The 18,737-nt window shown below is 48.0% G+C and overlaps 1 protein-coding gene across 3 annotated transcripts in view; it reads right to left on the bottom strand.

Annotated features, from left to right (window-relative positions):
• Window positions 1-8,410: 8,410 nt before the first annotated feature.
• Window positions 8,411-18,737, bottom strand: part of UBA2 (ubiquitin like modifier activating enzyme 2) — a 110,399-nt gene continuing 100,072 nt past the window's right edge. For all 3 annotated transcript variants that reach the window (XM_075838274.1, XM_075838273.1, XM_075838272.1), the window contains 4 exons: window positions 16,802-16,898; window positions 15,608-15,713; window positions 15,068-15,204; window positions 8,411-9,289 (listed from right to left, as the gene is read on the bottom strand). In XM_075838274.1, coding sequence (XP_075694389.1) covers window positions 9,105-9,289; window positions 15,068-15,204; window positions 15,608-15,713; window positions 16,802-16,898 — 525 coding nt within the window. In that variant the 3' untranslated portion in view covers window positions 8,411-9,104. The remainder of the gene's footprint in view (window positions 9,290-15,067; window positions 15,205-15,607; window positions 15,714-16,801; window positions 16,899-18,737) is intronic.

Here is an 18,737-nt window from a genome sequence, read left to right as displayed (position 1 = left end):
AATAACTGCCCCTGTATAATACTGATCTACCCCCTGTATAATACTGATCTACCCCTGTATAATAACTGCCCCTGTATAATACTGATCTACCCCCTGTATAATAACTGCCCCTGTATAATACTGATCTACCCCCTGTATAATAACTGCCCCTGTATAATACTGATCTACCCCCCTGTATAATAACTGCCCCTGTATAATACTGATCTAGCTCCTGTATAATAACTGCCCCTGTATAATACTGATCTACCCTCTGTATAATAACTGCCCCTGTATAATACTGATCTACCCCCTGTATAATAACTGCCCCTGTATAATACTGATCTACCCCCTGTATAATACTGATCTACCCCTGTATAATAACTGCCCCTGTATAATACTGATCTACCCCCTGTATAATAACTGCCCCTGTATAATACTGATCTACCTCCTGTATAATAACTGCCCCTGTATAATACTGATCTACCCCCTGTATAATAACTGCCCCTGTATAATACTGATCTACCCCCTGTATAATACTGATCTACCCCTGTATAATAACTGCCCCTGTATAATACTGATCTACCCCCTGTATAATAACTGCCCCTGTATAATACTGATCTACCCCCTGTATAATAACTGCCCCTGTATAATACTGATCTACCCCCTGTACAATAACTGCTCCTGTATAATACTGATCTACCCCCTGTATAATAACTGCCCCTGTATAATACTGATCTACCCCCTGTATAATAACTGCCCCTGTATAATACTGATCTACCTCCTGTATAATAACTGCCCCTGTATAATACTGATCTACCTCCTGTATAATAACTGCCCCTGTATAATACTGATCTACCCCCTGTATAATAACTGCCCCTGTATAATACTGATCTACCCCCTGTATAATAACTGCCCCTGTATAATAACTGCCCCTGTATAATACTGATCTACCCCCTGTATAATAACTGCCCCTGTATAATACTGATCTACCCCCTGTATAATAACTGCCCCTGTATAATACTGATCTACCCCCTGTATAATAACTGCCCCTGTATAATACTGATCTACCCCCTGTATAATAACTGCCCCTGTATAATACTGATCTACCTCCTGTATAATAACTGCCCCTGTATAATACTGATCTACCCCCTGTATAATAACTGCCTCTGTATAATACTCATCTACCCCCTGTATAATAACTGCCCCTGTATAATACTGATCTACCCCCAGTATAATAACTGCCCCTGTATAATACTGATCTACCCCCTGTATAATAGCTGCCCCTGTATAATACTGATCTACCCCCTGTATAATAACTGCCCCTGTATAATACTGATCTACCCCCTGTATAATATCTGCCCCTGTATAATACTGATCTACCTCCTGTATAATAACTGCCCCTGTATAATACTGATCTACCTCCTGTATAATAACTGCCCCTCTATAATACTGATCTACCACCTGTATAATAACTGCCCCTGTATAATACTGATCTACCCCCTGTATAATATCTGCCCCTGTATAATACTGATCTACCTCCTGTATAATAACTGCCCCTGTATAATACTGATCTACCCCCTGTATAATAACTGCCCCTGTATAATACTGATCTACCTCCTGTATAATAACTGCCCCTGTATAATAACTGCCCCTGTATAATACTGATCTACCTCCTGTATAATAACTGCCCCTCTATAATACTGATCTACCCCCTGTATAATAACTGCCCCTGTATAATAACTGCCCCTGTATAATACTGATCTACCCCCTGTATAATAACTGCCCCTGTATAATACTGATCTACCCCCTGTATAATAACTGCCCCTGTATAATACTGATCTACCCCCCTGTATAATAACTGCCCCTGTATAATACTGATCTACCCCCTGTATAATAACTGCCCCTGTATAATACTGATCTACCCCCTGTATAATAACTGCCCCTGTATAATACTGATCTACCCCCTGTATAATAACTGCCCCTGTATAATACTGATCTACCTCCTGTATAATAACTGCCCCTGTATAATACTGATCTACCCCCTGTATAATAACTGCCCCTGTATAATACTGATCTACCCCCTGTATAATACTGATCTACCCCTGTATAATAACTGCCCCTGTATAATACTGATCTACCCCCTGTATAATAACTGCCCCTGTATAATACTGATCTACCCCCCTGTATAATAACTGCCCCTGTATAATACTGATCTACCCCCTGTATAATAACTGCCCCTGTATAATACAGATCTACCCCCTGTATAATAACTGCCCCTGTATAATACTGATCTACCCCCTGTATAATACTGATCTACCCCTGTATAATAACTGCCCCTGTATAATACTGATCTACCCCCTGTATAATAACTGCCCCTGTATAATACTGATCTACCCCCTGTATAATAACTGCCCCTGTATAATACTGATCTACCCCCTGTATAATAGCTGCCCCTGTATAATACTGATCTACCCCCTGTATAATAACTGCCCCTGTATAATACTGATCTACGCCCTGTATAATAACTGCCCCTGTATAATACTGATCTACCCCCTGTATAATAACTGCCCCTGTATAATACTGATCTACCCCCTGTATAATAACTGCCCCTGTATAATACTGATCTACCCCCTGTATAATAACTGCCCCTGTATAATACTGATCTACCCCCCTGTATAATAACTGCCCCTGTATAATACTGATCTACCCCCTGTATAATAACTGCCCCTGTATAATACTGATCTACCCCCTGTATAATAACTGCCCCTGTATAATACTGATCTACCCCCTGTATAATAACTGCCCCTGTATAATACTGATCTACCTCCTGTATAATAACTGCCCCTGTATAATACTGATCTACCCCCTGTATAATAACTGCCCCTGTATAATACTGATCTACCCCCTGTATAATAACTGCCCCTGTATAATACTGATCTACCCCCTGTATAATAACTGCCCCTGTATAATACTGATCTACCCCCCTGTATAATAACTGCCCCTGTATAATACTGATCTACCCCCTGTATAACTGCCTCTGAATGATACTGAATGCAAGATCTCTGTTTGTTGTCAGTAAATGGTTTATATCAGGAGCTTGAAACCCTTTCCTAACCTGAGTACTTACACAGCTGCAGTTTGTTACAGTATGTCAGTGTATACAATCCCCTGTGAGGTGCATCTCTCTCCTGTCCTGGACTCCAGACTGATATTTCTTCCCTGTGCTGATACACTGTAATAAACCCTCAGCTGTGAAAAGTATTAGGATAGCATGGGGTTTCAGCCTCTAGTGTAAACAAGATTGCTCTATTCACTGAAAGCAAGCAGAAATCTTGGAACTGCTGTAGAATTGATCTACTAGAAAGTTGCACAACTTTTTATGACACAAGGATTGAGCATTATCTATAAGACTGTGAATATGATATTGAGAGTACTGTAGAGTAGACCTCGGTGTATATGTGCCCCAGGTCCCGTACACTGTGAATATATTGGGAGTACTGTAGAGTAGACCTCGGTGTATATGTGCCCCAGGTCCCGTACACTGTGAATATATTGAGTACTGTAGAGTAGACTTTAGTGTATATGTGCCCCGGGTCCGATACACAATTGCTTGTTGGTTAAATATTAAGTGGGCAGCGGGTGAGGCACGCCGCGCTGAGGGGTCTTGTTCCGTCCTATGAGAATTCCCAGTAGTCCCTGCAAACTCTGATCGTCATCTTCGGCCTTATTCACACGGACCTGTGTAATTCAATGTGGCGTTCATACGGCCGTTGTTTCAACGCACTGTGTGAAGGGTCCGTGAGAATATAGGACATGTCTCCATAGACCCTAATCTATGGGGGATGCAGGATAATGCACCCCGCAGAGCACGGATGCACCTCAGACGTGAAAAACGGCAGTCCAAGATGTGCAACGCTCGTGTGAATCCAGCCTTAAACACATGGCAGTGCGCGGATTTGTGTAGGAAGCGGATCAGCGTAGCGAGCGGACCAGACCTGTATAGCAAGCAGACCTGTGTAGCGAACGGAACTGTGTATAAAGCGGATCTGTTTAGCGAGCGGACCTGTGTAGGGAGCGAATTTGTGCAGCGAGCAGACCTGTGTAGGGAGGGGACCTGTGTAGGGAGCGGACCTGTGCAGGGAGGAGGAGCTGTGCAGGGAGCGGACCTGTGTAGGGAGCTGTGCAGGGAGGAGGAGCTGTGCAGGGAGCGGACCTGTGTAGGGAGCGGAGCTGTGCAGGGAGCGGACCTGTGTAGGGAGCGGAGCTGTGCAGGGAGGAGGAGCTGTGCAGGGAGCGGACCTGTGTAGGGAGCGGAGCTGTGCAGGGAGCGGACCTGTGTGGGGAGCGGTGCTGTGCAGGGAGGAGGAGCTGTGCAGGGAGCGGACCTGTGTAGGGAGCGGTGATGTGTAGGGAGGGGACCTGTGTAGGGAGCGGAGCTGTGCAGGGAGGAGGAGCTGTGCAGGGAGCGGACCTGTGTAGGGAGCGGAGCTGTGCAGGGAGGAGGAGCTGTGCAGGGAGCGGACCTGTGTAGGGAGCGGAGCTGTGCAGGGAGCGGAGCTGTGCAGGGAGCGGACCTGTGTAGGGAGCGGAGCTGTGCAGGGAGCGGAGCTGTGCAGGGAGCGGACCTGTGTAGGGAGCGGAGCTGTGCAGGGAGGAGCTGTGCAGGGAGCGGACCTGTGTAGGGAGCGGAGCTGTGCAGGGAGCGGAGCTGTGCAGGGAGTGGACCTGTGTAGGGAGCGGAGCTGTGCAGGGAGTGGACCTGTGTAGGGAGCGGAGCTGTGCAGGGAGTGGACCTGTGTAGGGAGCGGAGCTGTGCAGGGAGTGGACCTGTGTAGGGAGCGGAGCTGTGCAGGGAGCGGAGCTGTGTAGGGAGCGGAGCTGTGCAGGGAGCGGAGCTGTGCAGGGAGCGGACCTGTGTAGGGAGCGGAGCTGTGCAGGGAGCGGAGCTGTGCAGGGAGCGGACCTGTGTAGGGAGCGGAGCTGTGCAGGGAGCGGAGCTGTGCAGGGAGCGGACCTGTGTAGGGAGCGGAGCTGTGCAGGGAGCGGAGCTGTGCAGGGAGCGGACCTGTGTAGGGAGCGGAGCTGTGCAGGGAGTACGCTTTGTGCAGCAGTTTTGTTCGGGACAGCGCATTTCTTCGTTTCGGACCGGTTCCTCACCCGTTTGGGTTTCACACTGGGAATTTGCGGTTTGTGGATGATTCACGTAGAACTTTATCCTGAGAAGAATTTGCCGCACCTACTCCAGAGGCCGGAGCCAAACCACAGCTGCCAGCGCTTCCTCATAAACCCGCCCCCCGCGAGTACATGAAGTGCGGAGCTCCGGCGCCCCTCGTCCTCGGGGGAACTCTCGCCCTTCTGGTGCCTGAGGCAAAAAGTGAAATAAAGCCCAAAATGGAAATAAGGAAGTTGCCGGGAGGGTCCTTTATAGTTCCTGCCCCCCCCCCCTCTACAGAGCGGTGCAGCGATATTATGGGGACCCCACAGTGCAGGACGGGGGAGCGGGGGGCACATGCGGGAGGAGGGAGACATTGGACAAATATTCCAGTGTTCACATAGGAAAGCAGCCGCATGTTATGGAGGAGACTGGAAATAGTTGGACTGTTCCCGGGGGGAAGCTGCATATTTTCTGTCCCTTATTTCTGTCTTTTCCCACAAGCCGCTGGTGTTTACAGGAGGGGGGGGGGGGGGGGGGGGCTATTAATGGTTCCCGGGTGACTTGCTGCCCCCTGCTGGTGGACAGGCTGCAGTGATATGTACCAGGGCTGTAGTCATTCTTACATGTGACTGTGCCGGCCCTGCCAGACGTAACTGCAACTCCACTGCCCATAAACACCCGCCATCCACATGGGGACCTGCGCCATTTTTTATCTGGTTCTCCAATACACACAAGGGGCGTGGCTAAACATGCAGAACATATGCAGTGGGTGTGGCCGCGGTATTTTGGATTTGATACATTGTTGCTTATAAACCTTTTCTCCTTTATAACGTCATTCTGTGGGTGGTATAAATGGCACCAAACAAAGGTAAAGGACAGGAGCCAAGACCAGGAAGGGGTTAATCCGCACCTCAGCCCACCGGCCGCCACCGCCTTTAACGAGCCATTATTGACATGTGGCAATTTCAAGCTTAAATAGAATAAATAAAGAGGAAATGTAGAATCCCACTGGGCCCGAAGTCATGGCAACCAATAATGGAGACCGGCGAGCACGCAGAGCGAGGGCGACAGCGCTCCAGCCAACCTCCACCCACCAAGTACCTGAATATTCCTCATACGACCCTCAGGAACAGGCGACATCACCTGAAACACAGCAGCGCCTCAAATGTGACACCGCAATGTTCTGCACGTTCAGGTCACAAGTAATAATCTTACGAGAAGGCGGCGCACGATAAACTGCGAGGAAAAACCGGAACAGAAGCAGGTGAACAAGAGATCCAGGGAGGAGAGATACTGGGGGTTTCCTGATTTTAGGGGGAAATAATCTTTAAAACGTCTAGACCCCATATTACAGAATATACATCAAATACATCTCCATAGTGGAGTCACAGTGCACATACATTACCTATCCTGTATTATACTCCAGAGCTGCACTCACTATTCTGCTGGTGGGGTCACTGTGTACATACATTACATTACTTATCCTGTACTGATCCTGAGTTATATCCTGTATTATACTCCAGAGCTGCACTCACTATTCTGCTGGTGGAGTCACTGTGTACATACATTACATTACTTATCCTGTACTGATCCTGAGTTATATCCTGTATTATACTCCAGAGCTGCACTCACTATTCTGCTGGTGGGGTCACTGTGTACATACATTACATTACTTATCCTGTACTGATCCTGAGTTACATCCTGTATTATACTCCAGAGCTGCACTCACTATTCTGCTGGTGGAGTCACTGTGTACATACATTACATTACTTATCCTGTACTGATCCTGAGTTATATCCTGTATTATACTCCAGAGCTGCACTCACTATTCTGCTGGTGGAGTCACTGTGTACATACATTACATTACTTATCCTGTACTGATCCTGCGTTACATCCTGTATTATACTCCAGAGCTGCACTCACTATTCTGCTGGTGGAGTCACTGTGTACATACATTACATTACTTATCCTGTACTGATCCTGAGTTATATCCTGTATTATACTCCAGAGCTGCAATCACTATTCTGCTGGTGGAGTCACTGTGTACATACATTACATTACTTATCCTGTACTGATCCTGAGTTATATCCTGTATTATACTCCAGAGCTGCCCTCACTATTCTGCTGGTGGAGTCACTGTGTACATACATTACATTACTTATCCTGTACTGATCCTGAGTTATATCCTGTATTATACTCCAGAGCTGCCCTCACTATTCTGCTGGTGGAGTCACTGTGTACATACATTACATTACTTATCCTGTACTGATCCTGCGTTACATCCTGTATTATACTCCAGAGCTGCACTCACTATTCTGCTGGTGGGGTCACTGTGTACATACATTACATTACTTATCCTGTACTGATCCTGAGTTACATCCTGTATTATACTCCAGAGCTGCACTCACTATTCTGCTGGAGGAGTCAGTGTACATACATTACATTACTTATCCTGTACTGATCCTGAGTTACATCCTGTATTATACTCCAGAGCTGCACTCACTATTCTGCTGGTGGAGTCACTGTGTACATACATTACATTACTGATCCTGAGTTATATCCTGTATTATACTCCAGAGCTGCGCTCACTATTCTGCTGGTGGAGTCACTGTATACATACATTACTTATCCTGTACTGATCCTGAGTTATATCCTGTATTATACTCCAGAGCTGCACTCACTATTCTGCTGGTGGAGTCACTGTGTACATACATTACATTACTTATCCTGTACTGATCCGGAGTTATATCCTGTATTATACTCCAGAGCTGCACTCACTATTCTGCTGGTGGAGTCACTGTGTACATACATTACATTACTGATCCTGAGTTATATCCTGTATTATACTCCAGAGCTGCACTCACTATTCTGCTGGTGGAGTCACTGTGTACATACATTACATTACTCATCCTGTACTGATCCTGAGTTATATCCTGTATTATACTCCAGAGCTGCACTCACTATTTTGCTGGTGGAGTCACTGTGTACATACATTACATTACTTATCCTGTACTGATCCTGAGTTACATCCTGTATTATACTCCAGAGCTGCACTCACTATTCTGCTGGTGGAGTCACTGTGTACATACATTACTTATCCTGTACTGATCCTGAGTTATATCCTGTATTATACTCCAGAGCTGCACTCACTATTCTGCTGAGCTGTATACTGGTATTACAAGGCCAGGTTCCTCTTATAAATAAGGAGAAGGTGCAGATGAGATGAGGGAGCGCGTGTTGGGTATTATATGCGGCGGTTGGAGACACTACACACAATTACAAGATGGCGTTTATTTGGTCCTTTCAGGGGTTCGAGGAGGAAGCTGAAGTTTTACAAAACATCAAATATAAATAACCTGTAACAATGCACACAGGTGGAGTATAGAAATGACAGTACCCGGCAGCGCCAGCCAAAGGCTGCTGTACAGTAACGCGCTGCCCACCGTCGCTGCCACCATCACTGCACGCTAGCGCCACCTGCAGGATGGAGTGGACGTCTGTTGTGGCACTTGGTAGAAAACAGTCACCAACTAAACATTAGAGTGTGAGAAACGCGGCGCTCTAGAACCGTCCACAACCAGAGACGTGACCAGAGGGACATAAATAGAGAATCCATGACCAGAGAGAGGGGCTTCACCACATTTACCCCACAGAACCGCCCAGAATACACGTATGAGACCATATAAACACGGCTTCCTAGATGTGGGGGCGGGGTGGAGACAGTATGGGGGGGTTCTAGCTGCGGAGATTTCACACACCCTAAAAAAATCCAAACAAAAAAATCACAAGAATTTAAAAAAACAAAATAAAAAACAAACAGTTTTCAGTCGTCGCCGGCGCCTCAGTCCAGGGCGATGATGTCATCGTCTTGCTCCGCTGGCGCCTCAGTCCAAGGCGATGATGTCATCGTCTTGCTCCGCTGGCGCCTCAGTCCAGGGCGATGATGTCATCGTCTTGCTCCGCTGGCGCCTCAGTCCAGGGCGATGATGTCATCGTCTTGCTCCGCTGGCGGCTCCAGGCGCTTCCTTTTGTTGCTCGCGCCCTCCTCTTCCGGCAGCTTCCTCTTCAGCGTCGCCGTCTCCATGTTGACGTCGGAGCTGCCGGACGCACTTTCCTCTTCAGAGTCCACGATTAACACGTCGTCTTGTTCTTGAGCTGCAGGAACAAGGAAACAATTACAAAGTGTCGCACGCGATGACTTCACAACCCGCAGCAAATCCTGATGAAGGCGTCTCCCGGCTCCAGACGCTGCAGCGCCACATTATATGTACACTCACTGGAAGGAATGAAGACCGCCTCACTTCTCACCGGCAAACAATGCACCATGACCTGCCTGCTGATGGTTTCCACATCTCCCCACCTTCCCATGCAGACTATAGGCTGTCAGCAGGATCTTATGGACCGTCCAGTGCAGAGTCAGGGGGGAGGCGGCTGCCCCTCCCATACAAAAGAGCCAATAAGAGATCCCTGTAACCTGGGCAGTAATATAATATAGTATATAGAGTAGCGTCACTAATCTAGAGTGAAAGAAATGGAAACGGACACATTCAAATCCTAATTCTTCAAGATCTTTGCTTGCTGTGAGTGAATGAAAACATTGTCATGTGCCTCCAGAGGATGAAAACCAATCCTGACCAAATACTTCTCACAGCTGAGGGTTCGTTACCGTTGTATCCAGTCTACACAATCGTCTAGGAACTTAACAGCCTGGACTCCAGACTGATACATTGTAACAAACAATCAGAAGAGGAGATTTGTGCAGCTGATGTGTATAGTTGTTAGAAGGACAAGGCCGGCACAGACTGCGCTGGATGTAAAACATCGGGGCAGATTTACGAAGCAAAAACAGCTAAATTCTGGCCCAAAAAATGGTTGTACGTCGTCCGCCAAATATCTCGGGTTTTAGAAATTCCTGGACCATAAGCGTCTAACAAAACGGGGACGGCGAAGGCGCGATTCACACGACCGGGCTGCACCCGCGCGGGTCCCGTTCTCACGGATCTGTGAAAACAGAAGAAAATAGGACGTGGTCATCTATTCAACGGACCCTTCACACGTTAAAACGGCGGCCGTGTGAACAGTCCCCTAGAAATACAGGAGTCCGTGTGAACAGTCCCCTACATATACAGGAGTCCGTGTGAACAGTCCCCTAGAAATACAGGAGTCCGTGTGAACAGTCCCCTAGAAATACAGGAGTCCGTGTGAACAGTCCCCTAGAAATACAGGAGTCCGCGTGAACAGTCCACTAGATATACAGGAGTCCGCGTGAACAGTCCCCTAGATATACAGGAGTCCGCGTGAACAGTCCACTAGATATACAGGAGTCCGCGTGAACAGTCCCCTAGAAATACAGGAGTCCGCGTGAACAGTCCCCTACATATACAGGAGTCCGCGTGAACAGTCCCCTAGAAATACAGGAGTCCGCGTGAACAGTCCCCTAGAAATACAGGAGTCCGCGTGAACAGTCCCCTAGAAATACAGGAGTCCGTGTGAACAGTCCCCTAGATATACAGGAGTCCCTGTGAACAGTCCCCTAGAAATACAGGAGTCCGCGTGAACAGTCCCCTAGAAATACAGGAGTCCGCGTGAACAGTCCCCTACATATACAGGAGTCCGCGTGAACAGTCCCCTACATATACAGGAGTCCGCGTGAACAGTCCCCTACATATACAGGAGTCCGCGTGAACAGTCCCCTAGAAATACAGGAGTCCGCGTGAACAGTCCCCTAGATATACAGGAGTCCGCGTGAACAGTCCCCTAGATATACAGGAGTCCGCGTGAACAGTCCCCTAGATATACAGGAGTCCGCGTGAACAGTCCACTAGATATACAGGAGTCCGCGTGAACAGTCCACTAGATATACAGGAGTCCGCGTGAACAGTCCCCTAGATATACAGGAGTCCGCGTGAACAGTCCCCTAGATATACAGGAGTCCGCGTGAACAGTCCCCTACATATACAGGAGTCCGCGTGAACAGTCCCCTAGAAATACAGGAGTCCGCGTGAACAGTCCCCTAGATATACAGGAGTCCGCGTGAACAGTCCCCTAGATATACAGGAGTCCGCGTGAACAGTCCCCTAGATATACAGGAGTCAGCGTGAACAGTCCACTAGATATACAGGAGTCCGCGTGAACAGTCCCCTAGATATACAGGAGTCCGCGTGAACAGTCCCCTAGATATACAGGAGTCCGCGTGAACAGTCCCCTAGATATACAGGAGTCCGCGTGAACAGTCCCCTAGAAATACAGGAGTCCGTGTGAACAGTCCCCTAGAAATACAGGAGTCCGTGTGAACAGTCCCCTAGAAATACAGGAGTCCGTGTGAACAGTCCCCTAGAAATACAGGAGTCCGTGTGAACAGTCCCCTAGAAATACAGGAGTCCGCGTGAACAGTCCCCTAGAAATACAGGAGTCCGCGTGAACAGTCCCCTAGAAATACAGGAGTCCGCGTGAACAGTCCCCTAGAAATACAGGAGTCCGCGTGAACAGTCCACTAGATATACAGGAGTCCGCGTGAACAGTCCCCTAGATATACAGGAGTCCGCGTGAACAGTCCACTAGATATACAGGAGTCCGCGTGAACAGTCCACTAGATATACAGGAGTCCGCGTGAACAGTCCCCTAGATATACAGGAGTCCGCGTGAACAGTCCCCTAGATATACAGGAGTCCGCGTGAACAGTCCCCTAGATATACAGGAGTCCGCGTGAACAGTCCCCTAGATATACAGGAGTCAGTGTGAACAGTCCCCTAGAAATACAGGAGTCCGCGTGAACAGTCCACTAGATATACAGGAGTCCGCGTGAACAGTCCCCTAGATATACAGGAGTCCGCGTGAACAGTCCCCTAGAAATACAGGAGTCCGTGTGAACAGTCCCCTAGAAATACAGGAGTCCGTGTGAACAGTCCCCTAGAAATACAGGAGTCAGTGTGAACAGTCCCCTAGAAATACAGGAGTCCGTGTGAACAGTCCCCTAGAAATACAGGAGTCCGTGTGAACAGTCCCCTAGAAATACAGGAGTCCGTGTGAACAGTCCCCTAGAAATACAGGAGTCCGTGTGAACAGTCCCCTAGAAATACAGGAGTCCGTGTGAACAGTCCCCTAGAAATACAGGAGTCCGTGTGAACAGTCCCCTAGAAATACAGGAGTCCGTGTGAACAGTCCCCTAGAAATACAGGAGTCCGTGTGAACAGTCCCCTAGAAATACAGGAGTCCGTGTGAACAGTCCCCTAGAAATACAGGAGTCCGTGTGAACAGTCCCCTAGAAATACAGGAGTCCGTGTGAACAGTCCCCTAGAAATACAGGAGTCCGTGTGAACAGTCCCCTAGAAATACAGGAGTCCGTGTGAACAGTCCCCTAGAAATACAGGAGTCCGTGTGAACAGTCCCCTAGAAATACAGGAGTCCGTGTGAACAGTCCCCTAGAAATACAGGAGTCCGTGTGAACAGTCCCCTAGAAATACAGGAGTCCGTGTGAACAGTCCCCTAGAAATACAGGAGTCCGTGTGAACAGTCCCCTAGAAATACAGGAGTCCGTGTGAACAGTCCCCTAGAAATACAGGAGTCCGTGTGAACAGTCCCCTAGAAATACAGGAGTCCGTGTGAACAGTCCCCTAGAAATACAGGAGTCCGTGTGAACAGTCCCCTAGAAATACAGGAGTCCGTGTGAACAGTCCCCTAGAAATACAGGAGTCCGTGTGAACAGTCCCCTAGAAATACAGGAGTCCGTGTGAACAGTCCCCTAGAAATACAGGAGTCCGTGTGAACAGTCCCCTAGAAATACAGGAGTCCGCGTGAACAGTCCCCTAGAAATACAGGAGTCCGCGTGAACAGTCCCCTAGATATACAGGAGTCCGCGTGAACAGTCCACTAGATATACAGGAGTCCGCGTGAACAGTCCCCTAGATATACAGGAGTCCGCGTGAACAGTCCCCTAGATATACAGGAGTCCGCGTGAACAGTCCCCTAGATATACAGGAGTCAGCGTGAACAGTCCCCTAGAAATACAGGAGTCCGTGTGAACAGTCCCCTAGATATACAGGAGTCCGTGTGAACAGTCCCCTAGAAATACAGGAGTCCGTGTGAACAGTCCCCTAGAAATACAGGAGTCCGTGTGAACAGTCCCCTAGAAATACAGGAGTCCGTGTGAACAGTCCCCTAGAAATACAGGAGTCCGTGTGAACAGTCCCCTAGAAATACAGGAGTCCGTGTGAACAGTCCCCTAGAAATACAGGAGTCCGTGTGAACAGTCCCCTAGAAATACAGGAGTCCGTGTGAACAGTCCCCTAGAAATACAGGAGTCCGTGTGAACAGTCCCCTAGAAATACAGGAGTCCGTGTGAACAGTCCCCTAGAAATACAGGAGTCCGTGTGAACAGTCCCCTAGAAATACAGGAGTCCGTGTGAACAGTCCCCTAGAAATACAGGAGTCCGTGTGAACAGTCCCCTAGAAATACAGGAGTCCATGTGAACAGTCCCCTAGAAATACAGGAGTCCGTGTGAACAGTCCCCTAGAAATACAGGAGTCCGTGTGAACAGTCCCCTAGAAATACAGGAGTCCGTGTGAACAGTCCCCTAGAAATACAGGAGTCCGTGTGAACAGTCCCCTAGAAATACAGGAGTCCGTGTGAACAGTCCCCTAGAAATACAGGAGTCCGTGTGAACAGTCCCCTAGAAATACAGGAGTCCGTGTGAACAGTCCCCTAGAAATACAGGAGTCCGTGTGAACAGTCCCCTAGAAATACAGGAGTCCGTGTGAACAGTCCCCTAGAAATACAGGAGTCCGTGTGAACAGTCCCCTAGAAATACAGGAGTCCGTGTGAACAGTCCCCTAGAAATACAGGAGTCCGTGTGAACAGTCCCCTAGAAATACAGGAGTCCGTGTGAACAGTCCCCTAGAAATACAGGAGTCCGTGTGAACAGTCCCCTAGAAATACAGGAGTCCGTGTGAACAGTCCCCTAGAAATACAGGAGTCCGCGTGAACAGTCCTAAGTCTAAAAATGCACCAAGTTTATTAATGGCGTAAAATATTGACGTAAATTGCCCCAGGCAAGAGGCAGCGCAGGAAAGAGAAAAGCGTCTAATACTCCGAGAATGAAGCGCCAAATTAATCACACTACGCCTGCCGCGGCAATAAATTTGGCGCAGTTTCTGTCGTTCTCGTCTAGTTTTAAACTAACTTTCTTTTTAACTTTTTATTGGAAATTCAATAATTAGAAAGACCCGGCAGCGGCGCTACAAGCGAGCGAGCGATAAACGTCCCACGCACTGCAATAAATCAAACGCTTATCTCCGATTTTTGCTGCAATATTCAGGCCTCATGTCGGTCACAACACACGAGGTCCAGATGACGGTGAAGTCCTGAGGCCGTGCTCGCGGTGACGTGTGAGGGCGATGAACACAACGGATCCCAGAATTTGTGACATTTTGGGGACAACTTCTTCTTGCAGAGCGAGCGCGGATATTGGCGTTAGAGGGATCTCGTGATCCACCGCAAAGCCACCGTTTTATGAGACAAGAAAGAAATCTAAGAAATGGTGGGACCAGGACACTTCATGAAGAATCTCAAGACAAACCTCTGGAGAACATCAGTAAGGAAACAACGTCCTCGCAAAAGTGAGAAATATCTGCGCGGTGTCATATAAAGTGCCAAAAATCTGCGGATGACAATTAGTAGATGGACCACGAGCCGGTCGAAGCGGCCGCACTGGGGTGAGATCCACGGACGTATCATAAGGGAGACCCCCGAGCCTCGTCTGTTAAGGCTGTCAACGTTTTCTATCCTAAGACAGAATTCATAACACTCTCCAAATGTTTCTATTCATTGACAGCATGCAGAGATCTTGAAATTGATCAGAAACGGGCATAGGGTGAAAAAAGTACACTCAGAAATGACCAGCATGTTTCGGACTTGTGCGCACATGACTCTCGTACCTGTGGATGTTGAAGGCTGCGCTCCGTCGTCGCTGCCATTGGCGATACTTTTGCCGCTCTCTTCTACGGGTTTCGGAGGAGCTTTTTCTGGAGCGTCTCCAACAACCTCAAACTCCACATCCTTCTCCAAATCTTCACTGGAAAATGGAATATAAAAAACATGTCAACCTGAAAGTGGCGCAGCAGAGAATATTCCAGGCGTCGTTGCTTTATATATCGCAGGTACAAGTATCACGACACAATAAATCCCCCAATCACGGGGACCCCAATGTCCAACGAGAGAGGCCAAAGCCCCAATCACGGGGACCCCAATGTCCAACGCCGGAGAGGCCGAAGCCCCAATCACGGGGACCCCAATGTCCAACGCCGGAGAGGCCGAAGCCCCAATCACGGATACCAAGGTAGAAAGGCGGGAATACGAGGCAGGGCAGCCAATCACACACCGGCCACCAGGGGGCGCTGCCCAGTATTACAGCAACCCTTGCATCAGTCGCGTGGCCTCCTCCGTGACCTATGACCTTGGCGCTGACCGCCGCTTACCTCTGTAATACGTTAATCAGCAGGGTGTAGTCCTGCAAAAAGTCATCCGCCTGGAGCCTCGTGCCGTTCCGGATACCAAAGTCTGACAGATTCCGATTGTTATTTGCTGAAAGGAACAAACAAAAAAATCTCAACAAAATCCGGCGGAACGTGACGGCCGACACCGCGCCGAAATATAAAACCCTATGGGAGACACCTAAACCCCCTGCACTGGTCCCCGTAACCAGATTCTGCACAATCTCCATAAGACACGGTGCGGGGAGGACAGGAGTCACTAGTGATATGACAGCGCCCCCTACTGTACACCACAGCAGGTGACAATCATTGCTCCATCACATCGCAACTAAGAAACTACAGGGAGATCCGGGGGACCAGGAACGACAGAATGAAGATTTTATGTAAAAAATAGTCACTGACTAACGGACTTTAACAATTAGGTAATAAATGGCGCCGTTCAAACCCGGTGAAATGTTCCAGGAAGTGCTGGAGCTTTTCTAATATTGATGACGCGCCGACCCGGCCCCACGTGACTGAGGGCGTGTTGCCTGCGCTGAGGGCGTGCTGTTTGTGCCATCAATGGCATGAGGGCTGTCACATTGCCTATCGCTGGAGTCCCTGAGAATCAGCTGATGCTCGGGGACTGCAGCGATAGGAAACCCCTGAAGTCACCGACCAAATGTCGGGAGCACGGCTGAAGTCCCGGGCAGAGCGCTGGCTGATGCTCAGGGACTCCAGCAATAGGCAATGTGACAGCCCCTGCCCTCATGCCATTGATATCACGCCCTCGGCGCAGGAAGCACGCCCTCGTCACGTGGGGCCGGGTCGGCGCGTCATCAAGATTAGAAAAGCTCCAGCACTTCTGGAAACAATTCACCGGGTTTGAACGGCGCCATTTAGTACCAAATTATTAAAGTCCATTAGTGAGTGACTTGTTTTTACATATAAATATGAATGCAATGCGGCCCCTGGTCCCCGGATCTCCCCTTTAACCCACTTGCAAACCGTGAATATAAATCTCGTTTTGGGTCTACAGCTTTGATGCAGTCTGATGTGTCTCCATGACTACAAACTCCAAAACCAGCCCGATGTGTTCTGAACCTGCAGTCATTACGTTCCCACATCTGCCGCCTCTTCCTCACTGTCTGTAGGTTATCGAGGAGGAACCCCGGACTGCAGGATCAGAAAGTCACTCACCGTCCGTCTCTCCCACTTCAGATGAGATCAGGATCGTGCCTTTACCGTCTTCAATCTGGACATCCGGAGCCACCATGCCGAACTTCTCCTTTATTATCTGGGAGACGCAAAAAGTCCAGGAATGTAAGACAGAGAACACGTATTGGAGACCGAAACCGCACAAACACTGATGTACAGGAAGGGTGGGACGTCATCCCAACTAATCCGGGACCGTTATTACAACATCAAAAAACACAGTCCCCACCCCATTATACAGGTCACATAGAAAGACTCTCCATAGACAGCGGAGTCACTGTGTATATACATCACATTACTTATCCTGTATTATACTGCAGAGCTGCACTCACTATTCTGCTGGTGGAGTCACTGTGTACATTACATTACTTATCCTGTACTGATCCTGAGTTATATCCTGTATTATACTCCAGAGCTGCACTCACTATTCTGCTGGTGGAGTCACTGTGTACATTACATTACTTATCCTGTACTGATCCTGAGTTACATCCTGTATTATACTGCAGAGCTGCACTCACTATTCTGCTGGTGGAGTCACTATGTACATACATTACATTACTTATCCTGTACTGATCCTGAGTTATATCCTGTATTATACTCCAGAGCTGCACTCACTATTCTGCAGGTGGAGTCACTGTGTACATACATTACTTATCCTGTACTGATCCTGAGTTACATCCTGTATTATACTCCAGAGCTGCACTCACTATTCTTCTGGTGGAGTCACTGTGTACATACATTATATTACTTATCCTGTACTGATCCTGAGTTATATCCTGTATTACACTCCAGAGCTGCAGTCACTATTCTGCTGGTGGAGTCACTGTGCACATACATTACTTATCCTGTACTGATCCTGAGTTATATCCTGTATTATACTCCAGAGCTGCACTCACTATTCTGCTGGTGGAGTCACTGTACATACATTACTTATCCTGTACTGATCCTGAGTTACATCCTGTATTATACTCCAGAGCTGCACTCACTATTCTGCTGGTGGAGTCACTGTGTACATACATTACATTACTTATCCTGTACTGATCCTGAGTTACATCCTGTATTATACTCCAGAGCTGCACTCACTATTCTGCTGGTGGAGTCACTGTGTAGATACATTACATTACTTATCCTGTACTGATCCTGAGTTATATCCTGTATTATACTCTAGAGCTGCACTCACTATTCTGCTGGTGGAGTCACTGTGTACATACATTACATTACTTATCCTGTACTGATCCTGAGCTACATCCTGTATTATACTCCAGAGCTGCACTCACTATTCTGCTGGTGGAGTCACTGTGTACATTACATTACTTATCCTGTACTGATCCTGCGTTACATCCTGTATTATACTCCAGAGCTGCACTCACTATTCTGCTGGTGGAGTCACTGTGTACATACATTACTTATCCTGTACTGATCCTGAGTTACATCCTGTATTATACTCCAGAGTTGCACTCGCTATTCTGCTGGTGGAGTCACTGTGTACATACATTACATTACTTATACTGTACTGATCCTGAGTTATATCCTGTATTATACTCCAGAGCTGCACTCACTATTCTGCTGGTGGAGTCACTGTGTACATACATTACATTACTTATACTGTACTGATCCTAAGTTACATCCTGTATTATACTCCAGAGCTGCACTCACTATTCTGCTGGTGGAGTCACTGTGTATATACATTACTTATCCTGTACTGATCCTGAGTTACATCCTGTACTATACTCCAGAGCTGCACTCACTATTCTGCTGGTGGAGAGTCACTGTGTACATACATTACATTACTTATCCTGTACTGTTCCTGAGTTACATCTTGTATTTTACTCCAGAGCTGCACTCACTATTCTGCTGGTGGAGTCACTGTGTACATACATTACATTACTTATCCTGTACTGATCCTGAGTTATATCCTGTA

This window comes from Rhinoderma darwinii, chromosome 9 (genome assembly GCF_050947455.1).
Source record: "Rhinoderma darwinii isolate aRhiDar2 chromosome 9, aRhiDar2.hap1, whole genome shotgun sequence".
Classification (NCBI taxonomy): Eukaryota; Metazoa; Chordata; class Amphibia; order Anura; family Rhinodermatidae; genus Rhinoderma; species Rhinoderma darwinii.
Note: the sequence above shows the minus strand (reverse complement) of the source record. Positions and strands in the feature narration are given on the sequence as shown.